Source organism: Mobula birostris, chromosome 7, assembly GCF_030028105.1.
Source record: "Mobula birostris isolate sMobBir1 chromosome 7, sMobBir1.hap1, whole genome shotgun sequence".
Classification (NCBI taxonomy): domain Eukaryota; kingdom Metazoa; phylum Chordata; class Chondrichthyes; order Myliobatiformes; family Myliobatidae; genus Mobula; species Mobula birostris.
Window position 1 is genome coordinate 169,105,000 of NC_092376.1, and position 15,433 is coordinate 169,120,432.

The window sequence follows — 15,433 nt, forward strand, 5'->3', positions numbered from 1 at the left end:
CTGAAAGCGGAGGTCATGAGCCAGTCCTCATCAGGGGATCAGAGGTGGTGAGGGTCAGCAACTTTAAATTCCTTGGTGTTATCATTTCAGAAAACGTGTCCTGTGCCCAGCACTTAGGATCAATTATGAAGAAAGCACGGCAATGCCTCTACTTCCTTAGAAGTTTGTGGAGAATTGGCATGACATCTAAAACTTTGAGAAACTTCTATAGATGTGTAGTGGAGAGTATATTGGATGCATCACAGACTGGTATGGAAACGCCAATACCCTGAACAGAAACTCCTCCAAGAAGGATATGGCCCGGTCCATCAAAGGTAAAGCTCTCTGCATTAAGCACATCTATATGGAGCACTGTTGCAGGAATGCGATATCCATCATCAAGTATCCTCACCACCCAGGCCATGCTTTCTTCTCGCTGCTGCCATTGGGAAGAAGAAACAGAAGCCTCAAGACCCACATCACCAGGTTCAGGAACAATTATCACCCCTCTATCATCAGTCCCTTGAACCAGTGGGAATAACTTCACTCAACCTCACTTGCCCCATCACTGAACTGCTCCCACAACCTATGGACTCACTTTCAAGGACTCTACATCTCATGTTCTCAGGAGGAATGGAGACAGGCCATTAGATCTGGGGTTGAGAGGCTGAACAGCTTTAAGTTCCTTGGCATACACATCACCGAGGATCTCACGTAGTCTGTACATACCAGCTGTGTGGTGAAAAAGGCACAACAGCGTCTCTTTCACCTCAGACGGTTGAAGAAGTTTGGTGTGGGCCCCCAAATCCTAAGAACTTTCTACAGGGCACAATTGAGAGCATCCTGACTGGCTGCATCACTGCCTGGTATGGGAACTGTACCTTCCTCAATCACAGGACTCTGCAGAGAGTGGTGTGGACAGCCTAGCACATCTGTAGATGTGAACTTCCCATGATTCAGGACATTTACAAAGACAGGTGTGAAAAAAGGGCTGTGAAGGGTCACTGGGGACCCAAGTCACCCCAACCACAAACTGTTCCAGCTGCCACCATCTGGGAAACGGTACCGCAGCATAACAGCCAGGACCGACAGGCTCCGGGACAGCTTCTTCCACCAAGCTATCAAGCTGAGCAATTCATGCTGACACAACTGTATTTCTATGTTATATTGACTGTCCTGTTGTACATACTATTTATTATACATTACTATAAATTACATATTGCACATTTAGACGGAGACGTAATGTAAAGATTTTTACTCCTCATGTATATGAAGGATGTAAATAGTAAAGTCAATTCAATTCAATTCAGAACGTATTGCCTATTTATTTATTTATTATTAGTAGTACTTTTTTTCTCTTGTATTTGCACAGTTTGTTGTCTTTTGCACATTGGTTGTTTGTCCTTCCTGTTGGGTGAGGTGTTTCATTGATTCTATTGCGTTTCTTGGGTTTACTGTGTGTGCCCATAAGAAGGTGAATCTCAGGGTTGTATATGGTGATATATATGTACTTTGATAATAAATTTCGTTTGAACTATGCCTATGCTTGTTTATATATAATCGTCTATACATTCACATGTAATTGCTCAGTGAATTTTTCAGTAATTGTATCATCGCTGATTCTGTATTTTTCTGGAAATGTCTCTGCAGCAGGTGTCATGCCACTGAATCTGGCTATGCCATAAATTATTCTTATCACTAGAATGCCTGTAATCTATTTAGTCTGAACTATATTTTAAGTAGATCACGGAAACTCCTTTGTTCTTTGTCTTTTTTTCTATGTTTGTTCTTTGTTCTTATAACACTTAATAAAAGGCCAAAACCAGTAAGTTTCATGCCTCATTCTTGACTTCCGAAGAACCTTTGGATCACAAAATCAACAGGATCCAACAATGCTATTCCTACTGTTCCCTTCCCCCATCTGCCTATCTCCATCAACCCTATTGCCTGGATCCATCTATTGTCTGGCAGCTCTTGCTTCACCCCTTCCTCTGCCTATATACACTGGCCAATCTTCCTTCCATGTTACCGCCCCAAAACGTCAGCTGCCCATTCCCTTCCAGAGATGTTGCCTAACTTGCTGAGTTCCTCCAGCATTGTGTGTGTTGCTCTTCATTAAACTACACTTTTACTGACCAAAAGTCTTCACTCTGCGTTATTGAGCTTTCTACCAATTAGCTGAAATACCCCTCAAAAAGGCAACAGCTGTCTCATTCACAAAATTCCCTCCAATAAAGATGTGCTGGGAATGCAGTCCAACCTTTATCAAAATGAAATACAATTTTCCATAGCTTACTCTCAAACATGGCACAAATAAATCTCCTTCAAAAATTTGTTTTCCTTCAGAACTTCAAGAGTTCCAAACATTTTCTCAACGCCTATTAACACAGACTTTACCTTCACAACCTGTACAAAGTACATTTATTAAGGTAATACAATCTTAAAAGAGATGCTATCAATTCCTATATGATATCACTGGGAAGCTCTGTCAGATTCAGCATCAGAATCAGGTTTAATACCTCCTGCATATGTTGTGAAATTAGTTAACCTTGCGGCAGCAATACAATGCAATACATGATAATATAGAGAAAATATTGAATTACAGTACGCATAAATAGTTAAATTAAGATAAGTAGTGCAAAAACAGAAATTTTAAAAAGGTAGTGAGTTAGTGATCACAGGTTCAATGTCCATTTAGAAACCGGATGGCAGAGGGGAAGAAGTTCCTGAATCGCTGAGCGTGTGCCTTCGGGTTTCTGTACCTCTTTCCTAATGGTAACAATGAGAAGAGGGCAAGTCCTGGGTGATGGTGGTCCTTGATGATGGAAGCTGCTTTTCTAAGGTAACGCTCCTTGAAGATGTCTTGAATACTATGAAGGCTACAACACATGATGGAGCTGACTAATTTTATAACTCTGCTGCTTACTTCGATCCTGTGCAGTAGCACCTCAATAGCCAGTGAGAAAGCTCTCCATGGTACATCTGTAGAAGTTTTTAAGTGTTTTAGGTGACAAACCAAATCTCCCTAAACTGCTGACGAAATATAGCCGCTGACTTGCATTCTTTATAGCTGATGTGCTGGGACCAGACTAGATCCTCAGAGATATTGACACCCACAAACTTGAAATTGCTCAAATCTCTCCACTTCTGATCCCTCTATGAGGATTGATTCATGTTCTCTTGTCTTACCCATTCTGAAGTCCACAATCAGCTCTGTCTTTGGTAACTTGACCAGTTCTTAGACCATTAAGGTAACTCAGGCAACAAGATCTTACTGTGCACAGTATCCAAATTCAAGCCATCTTATGAAACTCCAATATCTGCCATATCTACTACTGCAACCCATCAGGAAATAAATATTATCCTTATTTGGGAAGCTATCCTAATTCTGCTTAATGTCTCATTATCATCATTAGGTGCTGTGTTGTATGACGCAAGCAATCATGTTCTCTATAACTATGCAAACATGAGAAAATCTGCAGATGCCGGAAATTCAAGCAACACACACAAAATGCTAGTGGAACGCCGAAACGTTGACTGTATTTCTAACTATAGGTGCTGCCTGGCCTGCTGCATTCCACCAGCATTTTCTGTGTTTCTCTATAACTACGATTGGTCTTGGTAATTTTTTCTACGGAAGTAGTTTGCCATTGCCTTCTTTTGGGCAGTGCCTTTACAAGAGAGGTGACCTCAGCCATTATCAATACTCTTCAGAGATTGTCTGCCTGGCATCAGTGGTTACATAACCAGGACTTGTGATATGCATTAGCTACTCATACAACCATCCAACACCTGCTCCATGTCTTCACGTGACCTTAATTGGGGTGGGGGAGGGAGGGCTAAGCAGGTGCCACATCTTGCCCAACGGTGATTTGCAAGCTAGTGGAGGGAAGGAGCGCCTTACACTTCCTTTGGTAGAGACGTATCTCCACAGTGCCACCCATTTAAAAGTCACTTGGTTAGTTACACCTTGCCCAATGGTGACTTGCAGGCTAGTGGAGGAAAGCAGCACTTTGCACCTCCTTTGGGAGAGATGTATCTCCGCCCACCACCCGAGCTTCATGTCTAATTCAAGGATATCTTAACTTGGAAAGAATAAATCCCATTTGTTTTATTGTGCACAAGCATAAATCAATTACAAACATAAAAGTAATTCTATTGTACAACACAAAACTGTTTCCTATTCCAACTATTTTGTTGTGTTCTTACCATCTTAATTCCTTCCCCTCGGCACAGAGCTTCATAAGTATCCCGCTCGGGTAAGTAGTCAACCGGTGGTGCATATTTCACACCCTGAGATTCAGAGGATTCTACGTCTGACTCTTCATCATCTTGCTTCTGTTGTCTTAGTAGGTTATTAAAATAGTTGAGGTTACTCTTGGCTCTTAAGTGTTTTGGATCTGAACATGGAGGAAAGCAATAAGATAGCATTAAATAATAAATCATTTTAAAAACTTTAGTTCAGGAAATAAAATTGATAAAGCCCACACGAATGGGATTAGACAGCAACCAGCATTCAGTGCCACATTTATGGGCACCAACATAGCATGCCCATAACTTAGTTACTCTAACCTGTATGTCTTGGGAAGGTGGGAGAAAATTGGAGCACCTAGAGCAGGGGTTCCCAACCCTTTTTATGCCACAGACCCTTACCATTAACCGAGGTGCTGTGGACCCCAGGCTGGGAACCCCTGATGAGAGGAACCCCATGCAGTCATCCAAAACCTGCTTGGAGGCAGTGGAGGGAAGCAAGACTGAATCTTACAGCTTGAGCTGCAAAGCAATTGCACTAACTGCTACACCAGTGGTCCCCAACCACCGGGCTGCGGACAGGTACCGGGCCACAAAGCATGTGCTACCGGGCCATGAGGAAACGATATGAGTCAGCTGCACCTTTCCTCATTCCCCGTCCCGCACTGTTGAACTTGAACATAGGGTTGCCAACCGTCCCATATTAGCCAGGACATCCCGTAAATTGGGCTAAATTGGTTTGTCCCATACGGGACTGCCCTTGTCCCATATTTCCCCCACTACGGTAGAGCGTTCCTATGAAACCTTTCGTGCTGAAATGGTGTGAAGTGAAGAAGCAATTGCCATGAATTTATGTGGGAAAATTTTTTGAGCGTTCCCAGACCCAAAAAAAACCTACCAAATCATACCAAATAACACATAAAACTTAAATAACACTAACATATAGTAAAAGCAGGAATGACAAGATAAATACACAGCCTATATAAAGTAGAAATAATGTACGTACAGTGTAGTTTCACTTAACAGAATTGGGAAGATTAACCCAAAACCGATTTGTAGGAAAAAAATCGGCATGTACACGCATGTGCACGACACGCATGCACACGCAGGTGCCTGCGCAAGGCTTCATGGTCATGGTAGTCTTTCTCGAGGTAAACACAAGTGTCCCGTATTTGACTGTTACTTTTGTCGCTTATTTGGGATTCAGAAAGTTGGCAACCCTACTTGAACACCACCCCCCTCAGGTCGGCCTGTCCGCAAGAATATTATCAATATTAAACAGGTCCGCGGTGCAAAAAAGGTTGGGGACCCCTGTGCTACACTAAAAGACAGTGGTACAGATGGATTTGGGGTTCAAGTCCATTGTTCCCTGAAAGAAACAACTTGCGCTGATATGGTGGCGGAGAGGGAGTACCGCATGCGTGCCTTCATTGGTTGGGGCATTAAGTATAAACCCTGAGGAATCTTGGGGCAGCTAGGAAAGATGTGAAGGCTTTGGCCAGGGTATTTACTAGGATGTTATCTGGAGTGCTGGAGACCGAGGAGTGACCTACCTGATAGATGTACTTAAAATTATGAGAGGCAAAGATAGGCCAAATAAACTCTTTATCCTACAGTGGAAATGTCAAAAATTAAAGTCAAAGTACATTTATTGTCAAAGTACGTATACTACATACAACCTTGAGATTCGTCTCCTTATAGGCAGCCATAAAACAAAGAAACCCAATAGAACTCATTAAAAAAAAGACCATCAAGCACTTAAAATGCAGGGAAATAAAACAAATGGTGCAAACATCAAAAGTGAGCAGACAACAAAAATGAGTCCATAGCCACGAAGCAGTCATCATTGCATTTCTCTTTCCCTTCTGCACCACAGACCCATGCTCAGTGCCTGTGGCCCGGCTGCCGTGGCATTCCCCTGGGAGGTCATCCCCAACAACAGTATACTTATTTTTGGGGGGAATGGCCACAGGGTTGCTCTGCACTAACTGCCTATTCACATTTCCATTTCTCCTGACAGTCACCCAGCTACTTGCCTTCTGCAGAGACTACTTCCCTGTAACTCTGATCGATGATCTCCTCACTCTCCCGTCTATGCCAAAGATCATTCAGCTGCTGCACCAGATCCCTAGCATGGTCTTCAAGTAGCTGCAGCTGGATGTACTTCACTCAGATGTAGTTCCCTGGGAGACTCGAGGTCTCCCAAGACTCCAACATCTGGCATGAAGAACACACGATGGCCATTTACTAATCTAGTTACAGTAAAGGGAAAAAAAAAGGAACCTTAACAGAAAGTTACCCACAGCCAACGCACCTTTCAAGCCGAAAACCTCCTTTGAGCTAAAGCCTGACATTTCTACTCTCACCACTGGCCTACTCCTAACAATAGCCACCCTGCTTGTCCCTTCTGTACTTTTAAACAAGCATCGCCGACCTGCAAAAAAACCTCCTCGCTGTGCTGTTCCTGCCACTGACTGGGCCACCGGAATGAGCCCAAATGCCTGCGAAGCCCTCCTTTTAACCACGCGCTGCTGACCTGCGAGAAACCTCGCTATGCTCTGCTCCTGCCACTGATTGGACCGCCAGAATCTCAACTCCGAAAGGGAAGTTACAGGCCCTTGATTGCAGTGATCGTTTACCAGAAAAAGTGCGATTAACAAAATAATTAGCATTTCTCTTTGTTTTGTTTGCCACTTGTATGTTAGTGCTGAGCTTCACCTGCGCTACATTAAACCGGAAGGGTATAGATATTAGGCAAAAAGGAAATAGGATACGTGTGAGGCAACTGTGCTTCTTTTTTCTTTTCAAACGCACAGAGAGTGGTAATAGCCCAGAATATGCTGACAGAAGATGGTAACAACTTTTAAAAGGTGTTCTGAGGAATTCAGACTATGTGCACACACAGATGGGACTAATTTGGCAACATGGTTGGTGCAGATGTGGTGGCCAATGGACAAAGAGCCTGTTCAACATTCTGAATGTTTGCACCATACAAGTGGCAGGGAATAACCAACTCCAGAAGTTTCCCGGAAACTCCAGAAGTGTGCCAACCGTTTCTCCTTTGGATCTCAAGTTACTTACTTTCACAAATTTCTCCACTATACATATCTTGAGGCTCAATGGAATAAAATCTCATAGTCAGTTATTGTTGCTCAGGCAGGGCAAAAATTTGTGGATCACTGTCCAATTCCCCATACCTTTCTATCACTCATGCTGCCCGAGAAAATCAGTGCTGAAAGGAACGTTCTTGGTCCCACTAGCTGTGAAAATTGGACAGTCATTCAGTGCCATTGTAAAGGCCTACAGCTTGGACCATATTGCGTTTAATAGATCAAAGTCTCCATTAGTCTAGTTTCAGTTGTGTTGACAGCAATAGAATTTGAGGAATAAGCATCTGAAACAGTATTATTTCATAACTTCAGGGCCTATTATCCATCTCAGGCAAGGTTCTAAACACCAAATGCTGAACTACGCAACTGCAGAAAAAGTGTTAGTTACTACTGTTTGCATTTGGGTGCCTGTTTTATATTCATATGCATATAAAAGAATCCAACTCAGAATGTTTAAAATAATGTTTCAATGTCACAAAAGCAGACAAATGGATACGGTCAGGCATAACATTCCGCATATTCCCCAGCAGGTCGTGACAACGCTGCGACTAAACAAAGGAACAACTATAAAGTAAGAAATCACTCACTAAATGTAGTTAAACAGAGGAAGGAAAATTAAGAAATGTATTGAAAGGAATTTTTTTCACCAGTTACCATTTGGTCCCTTTAAAATGCTGGTTATCTTTTCCAGCATAATTGAACGATGACTCATTCAGTACAGAATTTAACCAGAACATTTTTTAGTTGTGACCTGGGTATGAGCTAAATATTTAAATAAGACAAACCTTCTGGGCCATCTCTACACCAGACCACACTTCCTTTGCTGATGTTTGCTGTCAGTGTTCTACAAATTTAATCCCATCATTATGCCATGTTAAGTAATATATCTTGGACGGACATAGGGGCACCATAGTTCAATTTAAGTCAGCGAAAAGAATTCTCTGTCAGTGCTTAGAAAGATGATTGCATAGATTCACATTAATGAATCTAATGTCAGATAATCATACTGAAGTTGTACGAAGGCTGCAATTTTCATTCAAGCTATTGTGGTCGACGACAGATTTCTGTGGCATTCATGAACTCAGCATCTGGACTTTTTATATTTGTGTGGCTGTATTTTACTGATATCTTACACATGCTTGCTATCTTGTATGTGCAATGTGTGACTGTTCATACTGTGCATTGCACCTTGGTCCCGGAGTAAACTGTCTCGTTTACCTGTATTCATGGATATTCATGTGTGGTTGAAGGACCGATTAAACTTGCATTGAATTGAATTAAGTTCAATTGATGTGCTATCTCTTGAAATAACCATGAAGTTGATAGGTTAACACGAGGAAATCTTCAGATGCTGGAAATTCAAGCAACACACATAAAAAATGCTGGTGAATGCAGCAGGTCAGGCAGCATCTATAGGAAGAGGTACAGTCGATGTTTTGGGCTGAGACCCTTCGTCAGGACTAACTGAAAGATGAGATAGTAAGAGATTTGAAAGTGGGGGGGGAGGGGGAGATCCAAAATGATAGGAGAAGACAGGAGGGGGAGGGTTGGAGCCAAGAGCTGGAAAGTTGATTGGCAAAAGAGATACAAGGCTGGAGAAGGGAGAGGATCATGGGACAGGAAGCCTTGGGAGAAAGAAAGGGAGAGGGGAGCCCAGAGGATGGAGAGCAGGCAAGGAGTTATAGTGCGAGGGACAGAGGGAGAAAAAAGAGAGAGAGAAAAAAGGGGGGGGGGAATAAGTAAATAAGGGATGGGGTATGAAGGGGAGGAGGGGATTGAACAAGGGGAGATAAAACAGTGTCGAGGTAAGCAGAAGTGAGTTCAGTGGGACAGGAGCAAGCCGAGACAATGGGTCTACCTGGACAGGCAGGTTTGTGGATCTTGGGTAGGAGGTAGAAATGGGAAGTGCAGGGTGTGGGAACTATAAGGTTGGTAGCAGTGGATGGGAGACAATTGATAGGTTCCTGATTACTAAGGGCATCAAAGGTTACGGGGAGAACACAGGAGAAATGGGGTTGACAGGGATAATAAATCAGCCATGATGGAATGGCAGAGCAGATCCAATATGCCAAATGGTTTAATTCTGCTCCTATGCCTCATGGTCTTTATATGTATTTCTGTCCACAGATGAGCCAATGGCCCTCGAAAATAGTTTGGTTGTTTTGCAAATTTGAGCATTCAGCAGAGCCTAACTCTCCACTGTGCCTGTGGTTTGCCATTGTCTTTGATAAAAGGTGATCTCCCTGCAGGGTGCACAGCTGCTGCTGGGACCCTGATGCAAGTTAGCCCCCTTCAAATATTACCTTGTTCTCCTTCAGTCTCTGTACTCCCAGCAAATGTGACCCCAACATTCATCCCTCATTTGAAGTGAGGGTTATTCCCTAAAAACCACAACCCCTCATCCCCCAATCCGCTCATCAAATAACTTGACAGAGGACATTCCGGTCTGGATCTTCAGCTCAAACTACACTCATTCTGTACATCCTGTACCTAATGAAGTGGCCGCTGAGTATATGTTTATGGACTTCTGCTGCTGTAGCCCATCCATTTTAAGGTTCGACGGGCTGTGCATTCAGACATGCTTTATGGCACATGACTGTTCTAATGTATGGTTATTTGAGCTACTGTTACCTTCCTCTCAGCTTGAACCACTCTGGCCATTCTCTTCCGATCGCTTTCATTAACAAGATATTTTTGACCACAGAACTGCCACCCACAGGGTGTATTTTTTCGTACCATTCTCCATAAATCCTAGAGACTGTTGCGTGTGAAAATCCCAAGAGATCAACAGTTTCAGAGATACTCAAACCACCCCATCTGGCACCAACAATCATTGAATAGTAAAGTCACTTAGGTCACATTTCTTCACCATTCTGATGTTTGGTCCCAATAACAACTGAACCTCTTGATCACATCTACATGCTTTTATGCATTAAATTGCTGTCTTGTGATTAGATAATTAAATATTTGCATCAACGAGCAGGTGTACAGGTGTACCTAATAAAGTGGCCACTGAGCGTACAGGCCATTACTCATTTCCTTCAGCTATTATTTCCAACACTGACCCTACTTAATCAAACCAACCCAATGCAAATTTACCCTTTCACCACCCCAAACTCCCAACCTGCAGTTTGACCTACCCAAAATCCTTTGGTGAAGCACACGAAGGACAGGTCTTTCATTGGATAAGGCTGCTTCCACAGCAATCACTGCGAAAGGCTTCTTGCCTACCAAGCCTGCTATTGAACAACTCATGAAAAAAGCCTTCGTTGGTCACCTTGCAAAGGCTTCTTAGTTAATCACTGACCAAATTCTGAATATTTCTCATATGGAAAGTCAATTCAGAAAAGCAAAAGCATCACAAGGTTGTCAAAGCTGTTTAAACATTACCTAAGATCAAATTTTGAAACTCTGTATGCCTAGGAAGGTTCAACCTAAACACCTCAATCTGCCCTGTTCTCCTATTGTGAGCAAATCAATACTCGCGTCCTTCAACGGATACGCAGTAGGCAGCATCCTAACATGCGGCTTCACTGCATTTTATGGAAGCTACACTATGGCGGACAAGAAGGCTCTATAATGGTAGGCAAAGATGCCAAAAGCATTGCCAGCACCAGCCTACCCACCATCAAGAGAATAAACAGTATACCAAAAGATGCCGGGGAAAGGCCAGTAACATCATGAAGGATCCCACCCACCCTGCTCACGGACTGTTTCTCCCACTCCCATAAGGGAGGAGGCTACATGACATTCAAGCAAGGACCACCAGGCTCAAAAGTAGCTACTTTCCCCAAGCAGTAGGGCTGATCAACACCTCCACCCACTAACACCCCCTACCACTAGTACTACTTTACCATTTCCTGTCAGTCACCTTACGTACAGATAAGGTGACTGGCACCTTATACACTTTTCAAGAAGTAGAAGCAATACAAGAAGAATTGGGGAAAGTGCACATCATAAACACAAGAGACTCTGCAGATGCTGGAAATCATGAGCAACACACCCAAAATGCTGGAGGAACTCAGTACGCCAGGCAGCATCTATGGAGGGAAGAAACAGTTAACACTGTATTGGCCTGAAGCGTCAACTGTTTATTCCTCTCCATAGTTGCTGCCCAACTTGCTGAGTTCCAAAGTACATCATACTGGATTTTGAATGTTCATCGCTCTCCTGAATCCCCAACCTGACTTCACCTGACCTCATTTCCTTTGGTGAAGCACTTGAAAGACAATGCTTCGACTGGATAAAGCTGCTAATGTAGCCATCATTATGTAAAGTTCCTGTGCTGTCAAGCACGTTTGACCCGCTCTGACAATGTGATGTTCCTGCTGCTTTACAGTATTTTTTTGTATGAGAAACATGCAAGTGTAAAATTTGGTCATAAACACAAGGGATTCTACAGATGATGGAAATCCAGAGTAAATCAGGGTTGCTAAGGATGCCTGCAGAGAAAGTATCTCAGGGTTGTATGCGGTGACATGTATGTACTGTGATAATAAATTTTACTTTGAACTTTTGAATTTTTATACGCACAAATGCTGGAGGAATTCCGCAGGTCAGGCAGCACCTATGGAGAGAAATAAGGAACCTATATTTCAGGTCGAAACTTTTCATCAGGACTGGAAAGGAAGGCAGAAGAAGACAGAATTACTAAATATTACCAGAAACTAGCAAAATGTGGTCAGTGCCATTGTAAACTTTTGGAAATCACTCAATTCCCAGCAGCTCCTGGACAAGCTGGAGAGTTGGCAGTCATACACAACACTTTTCCAGTCCACACTGTCACATTTGCAGTGTGCTTGCTGGAGGGCATTTTCTTTTAGTAATTGTTCTTTTTTTTGTGTGTGTATTCAGGTCCCAGTCTTTCAAATCAAGCAAGGGAACACCCACCATCACATGACTTAATTTCCCATTTCCTCTCCCAGTATTAAAGTTTACAATGGGTGTGAGACACAAGGAATGTCTTGACAGTCCCTGATGAAGGGTCTCGGCCCGAAACGTCGACTGTACCTCTTCCTAGAGACGCTGCCTGGCCTGCTGCGTTCACCAGCAACTTTTATCTGTGTTGCTTGAAATTCCAGCATCTGCAGATTTCCTCGAGTTGACAGTCCCATTTGTCTGCTTTATAGGTTCATCAACTCTCTCCAGATGTGTATATGAAGACGTTTGTCTGTCATAATGTTTATATTACCCACATGTTTTTAGTATTACAATAAACCTATATCTCAGCAAGTGGCTGCTGGCTAATGTAATAGCTTGAACTTCCAGCAGAAATTTGAAACATTGGTAAATAACTAACAGTACTAAATATTAAGAAGACAATTGTTGATTCTAGAAATACCATTCTATTCCTGTAGTCTAACACTATCATAATGCTTACTGATAAATTATAAACTCAGTGTCACTGCTGTAACTCTGCTGCTGGATTAGTTGTACAGTTTTACGCAGAGCCTGATGAGTGCGTGGAATGGGCTGCCGGTGACGGTGGTGGAGGCGGATATGATAGGGTCTTTTAAGAGACTCCTGCACAGGTACATGGAGCTCAGAAAAATAGAAGGCTATGGGTAAGCCTCGGTAATTTCTCAGGTAAGGACATGCTTAGCAGAGCTTTGAGGGCTGAAGGGCCTGTATTGTGCTGTAGGTTTTCTACGTTTCTATGTTTCTAGTTACATTACCCCATCCTGCTAATCACTTACTAACATACAACTGAGAATGGATTAGTCATACACAATCACTATCGTGTACCCAAGCCACTGGATCATTGTGCCATGGTAACATAGCAATTAGTGTGACGCTATTAGAGCTTGGGACGTTCCGGATATCAGAATTCAATTCCAGCACTGTTCTGCCCCTACATCCTCCCCGTGGAATATGCGTGTTTTCCTTGGGTCCTCCTGGTTCCTTCCATAGCCCAAAGACATACCAGGTAGGTCAATTGGTCAATGTAAGTTGTCTCGTGATTAGGTTAGGGTTAACCGAGGTTGTGGGGCCACGCTGTATTGTTAAACAAATAAATTACTAACTCAGTAACTGTACTGTTGTTGAGTTTCTCCTTGATATGGGAGTATTAATTCAGGGACACCACAATAACCCCAGTTGACAGAAAGATTTAGGATTAGCTTTATTTATCACATGTGCAAAATATTTTGAAACCTACAATGAAATGCGTTGTTTAGGTCAAGGAACAACACAGTCCAAGGATTATCCTGGTTCAGCCTGCGAGTGTCGCCAAGCTTCAGGCAGCAACATAGCATGCTCACAACATACTGATTGTAACCTGTACATCTTTGGACTGTGGGAGGAAACTGGAGCACGTGGAGGATACCTACACAGTCACTGACAGAAAATAAAAACTTCTTACAGATTAGCGGCAGGAATTAAATATTGATCAGTGCTGTAAAATATTATGCTAATCAGTTACTCTTGCTCTTACCAGCAGCTATCAGGCACTTTGTCAGTTCAATAGCACGACGCAGGTCCCCCATCTGGTATACGGAGTAGCTGAGATAGTCCAGCACTTCAGCCTTGGTGACTCCACCAGTCTCTCCTTCCTCCAGCTGCTTGAGGGTTTGCTCCATCCACAGAAGCGTGTGGTAGTAGTCGCCATCATTATAAGCGACCTTTCCCAACTCAAAGCAGTCATCGACTGAGAGCGAGACCAGGTCCTGTACACCTACAAACGAATGTTGACAAATGGCGAGATCGAGGCAAACTTATACTAATATAACACTTCTAATCTGATAAAATATAAACAAGGAAAGGCTAGTAAAGTTTTCTTTTAATCCTATCATGAGAGATCAGACCCTGCAGACTTCAGATTCAGGAAGTTACAGATTGTCTACGAAATAAACTTGGTGAATAGTCTCAAATTCAACGTGAAAACTCAAGAATCAGAAATGAAACAAGGTTTAATGTCACTGACATGATACATAAAGCTTACTTTCTGGCAGCAGTACAGTGCAGACAACAAATTACAAATAAGCTACAATTAAAAAATATGTAGTGCAAAAGAGGACTAGCAGAGCAGAGCTCATGGGTTCATGCACAGTTCAGAAATCTGATGGCAAAGAGGAAGAAACTATTCCTAAAATATCGAGAGTGGGTCTTTAGGCTCCTGTACCTCATCCCTGATGGTAGTAATGAAAAACTGTCCCAAATGACGAGGGTCCTTAATGAGGGAAGCCACCTTCTTGAGGCTCCGCCTCCAGAATATGCCCTCGATGGTGGGGAGGCTTATGTGCATCGTCTACAACCCTCTTATGATTCTCTGCATTGGCACCCCCATACCAGACCATGATGCAACCAGTCAGAAAGTTGTACAGCTTTTGGTGACATACCAAATCTCCTCAAGCTCCTATTGAAGTATAGCTGCTGGCCAATGCTCCCTCTAATTTGTAATGAACAGTTATATCGACACCACTTGACTAACCTATCTGTTTCCCTCCTTTACACCTCCTTGCCACCATCTGCGATTCTGCCAACAATAGTGGTATCATCAGTCAATTTATAGATGGCATTTGAGCTCTGCTTGGCCACACAGTCACACGTGTAGAGAGAATAGAGCAGCGGGCTAAGCATCCCTGAGGTGTGCTGTGCTGATCGTCAGATTTATTGTCACTGTCATAATTCATGAAACTTGTTGTTTTCTGACAGCAATAGTAAAACAGCATCCAAATGAGGAGAAGATGGTGGCACGATGGCAGCGCGTGCGGCCTCTCCAGTGAATGAATAACATCTGTTATCTGTCAAGTAGGGGACCGTGCACAATTCTGATTTGATGGAGACGGACGTGAGAGTATAGAGGAACATCTGGAAAATTTCTGAAATGCCCGCTTCGCTGCCGCTGCTACTGTGTGGTAACCGGAATCTCCAGAGCAGAAGGCCCCGAAATCCCCGGCTTTGCTTGTTTCAGCAGCCGGGAAGAGGCCGAAGGCGCTTGGCAGAGGATGGCGCTCGGGTGGCTGTATCGGAGAGGCTGGTCGGAGGCTCGAGGTTTTCAGACGGACGGACTCAATGTCGGCTGCTTCCAAGGCATCGGCAAGGTGACGGTGCCTGGAGGTTTATGGCAGGGAGTTTCTCCCTTTTGCCGCCTG

General features: G+C 43.2%; 1 protein-coding gene across 9 annotated transcripts in view; it reads right to left on the minus strand.

The window, feature by feature from the left end:
• The window catches only part of LOC140200565 (prolyl 4-hydroxylase subunit alpha-2-like), a 159,940-nt gene that overhangs the window by 65,103 nt on the left and 79,404 nt on the right, over nucleotides 1-15,433 (minus strand). For all 9 annotated transcript variants that reach the window (XM_072264075.1, XM_072264077.1, XM_072264078.1 and 6 more), the window contains exons 6-7: nucleotides 13,774-14,013; nucleotides 4,189-4,379 (exon numbers count right to left, since the gene is read on the minus strand). In XM_072264075.1, the coding sequence (XP_072120176.1) occupies nucleotides 4,189-4,379; nucleotides 13,774-14,013 (431 nt within the window). The remainder of the gene's footprint in view (nucleotides 1-4,188; nucleotides 4,380-13,773; nucleotides 14,014-15,433) is intronic.